Raw genomic sequence first — 2,057 nt, 5'->3', positions numbered from 1 at the left:
TATAATATATTATACTAAAAAAATAAGGACAGGTGAATTTATTCCTTTGAAAAATAAAGTTTTGCATTCATTTTTTTGTCAATTATTTAAGGCTTCATAATAAGTACCTGCCGCTTCCAGAAGCTGTTACAGAGACGCATTGCTGGTGACTCACTGCCATCGATGTTGATAATCTTTCGAAAATGACACGTCCTGTTTCTGCAGAGAATAAAAAAAAAATAAGAAACTTTAATCAAAACTGTATATTTCTGATCCCCCAAGGGCAAGACTTATATTCATAGGTCAATTTCTCTCTATTAATATTATTATATTTGCTAAACAGGATTTGTGTTCTGGGTGTATTTAAACGTCCATTGAATCATTACCTCATATAAACACCAGGTGGCGCCATAGTGACACCAAACCGAAAGGCAGCAGCCTGAAACTCAGGTGAGATCCCAGGGTCAACAAACTTCTGGTAACCTGCAGACAGGAAAACATAAAGTAAAGCACATTTTCCCAGCAGGCAGATTCCAGGACTGATAACAGCAAACATCAGCAGCAGACAGAGAAAAGTCAGAAAGGAACTGGGATCCTGTGACTATTGTCTCTCTAACTTTCTTCAGCCGTGGCTGCTTACTCAGCAGAACAGGGAGAGTCGGGCTAATGCTTTGCTGACGGAGCACATACTTGTCAAACACCACAACCAGCAGCTCACCTCATCACAGATTGTGGTCAGTGGTGCATTACCTGATACCCTCCACTTGTACGCTGGCCTGCCTGGCTGTTTCTTACCTGGATAAGGGGGAAGTTTTTGGTCTCCAAGGAATACTGGCAGCCATTCATAGACGGCAATGTTCTGCAAAGAAACATGCAGATAAACTGAACATCACCAACATAGAACCACCATGACTTTATGATTCCTGGCTTTATTTTTCCACAGGAAATATGATCACTTAACAAGCATAATCGTCGATGCACTTTACTGGAATTTAAATCGATAGAATAATCAAAAATAGACCATAGAGGAATGTTTCTACAGTTTATTTTTACGTGAGACTTCTTTTCTGTTTAATGTTATTTTCTATCAGCTGATCTTGCTTTTTAATTTTAATTTTCAAGTGAAATTATAATAAACATTAAAATGAATCTTATTGAAGGTAACCCTATTCCAACATACACACATAACTGAAACTGACAAAGATGTTTCTTTTTTACTACTGACAGAATTAAGATAAATTCTATATTTTTTCCAGACGGCAGCAAAGCAAACCATGTGTTTTACTCTTTGATGCCTTTTGCTGTGAAGAAGCAGGAAACTGTTTGTATTGCACAGTCAAGCTAGCATGTGCCTGCAACATTTCTAAACATTAATTCATTTTCATCTTTTTTTTTTTTTTTACAGTGTCCTATTTGGCGATGCTGCAGTAAGAATTTTACTAGCCCAACGGATTTTACTTTCACAAGTGGAGCAGTACAGCTATCGCCATATTGCTCCATTTGTTTCATGCATATAAATTGCTTTATTCTAATTATGCAGGGAGTTTTACAGATTATATGGACACTGGAATGTAAAAAGAACAGAGGAGGAAAGAAAAAAAAGAGAAACGATGAAACAAAGAGGAGATAGAAAGGAAAAACATTTTCAGTCTGCTTCATCACCTGCAACGAGAAGTAAAAAGAACAGCACAGCCAAAAGACATGGAGGAGACATACAATAGAGTAACACCTTGATACTATCGCTGAAGTAGTATTATTTAATCTGACATGTACTCTGTGTTACCTGAAGATAAGAATATGGGCTTTCTGTATGGAAGTGAATCTCAGTGTGTCTCTCTTTCTCTTAAGAAAAAGAGAGACTCACTGAGCTGAGATATTTCTGTATCATTGCACCCCTTTTTTTTAGAAAAAACACTACGTTGTGCACTCAAAAAATGTTCTCTTATGCAGGATTAAAAGGAAAGAGCTGTCGTTGATTGAAAGTAATGAGAGGAAAGAAACAGAAAGCTGTTAGGGGCTGCAAACAACTAGCCTCGTGAGACCATCCTGATCTCGCGAGCTTTCAAGGTTTCACTCGC

General features: G+C 37.5%; 2 protein-coding genes across 2 annotated transcripts in view; both read right to left on the bottom strand.

Moving 5' to 3' along the window:
• Positions 1 to 838, bottom strand: part of LOC107087399 (dual oxidase 1-like) — a 34,831-nt gene extending 33,993 nt beyond the window's left edge. The window contains exons 1-3 of the mRNA XM_015378967.1: positions 775 to 838; positions 366 to 462; positions 108 to 198 (exon numbers count right to left, since the gene is read on the bottom strand). Of these exons, the coding sequence (XP_015234453.1) occupies positions 108 to 198; positions 366 to 391 (117 nt within the window). The 5' untranslated portion in view covers positions 392 to 462; positions 775 to 838. The remainder of the gene's footprint in view (positions 1 to 107; positions 199 to 365; positions 463 to 774) is intronic.
• Positions 839 to 935: 97 nt separating this feature from the next.
• The window catches only part of LOC107087407 (dual oxidase 1-like), an 8,181-nt gene continuing 7,059 nt past the window's right edge, over positions 936 to 2,057 (bottom strand). Inside the window, exon 6 of the mRNA XM_015378976.1 lies at positions 936 to 964. Within this exon, the coding sequence (XP_015234462.1) occupies positions 936 to 964 (29 nt within the window). The remainder of the gene's footprint in view (positions 965 to 2,057) is intronic.

The sequence above is a fragment of the Cyprinodon variegatus genome, unplaced genomic scaffold, assembly GCF_000732505.1.
Source record: "Cyprinodon variegatus isolate N-32 unplaced genomic scaffold, C_variegatus-1.0 Scaffold183, whole genome shotgun sequence".
In the NCBI taxonomy this organism is placed as follows: domain Eukaryota; kingdom Metazoa; phylum Chordata; class Actinopteri; order Cyprinodontiformes; family Cyprinodontidae; genus Cyprinodon; species Cyprinodon variegatus.
This window is presented reverse-complemented; position numbering and strand designations above follow the sequence as displayed.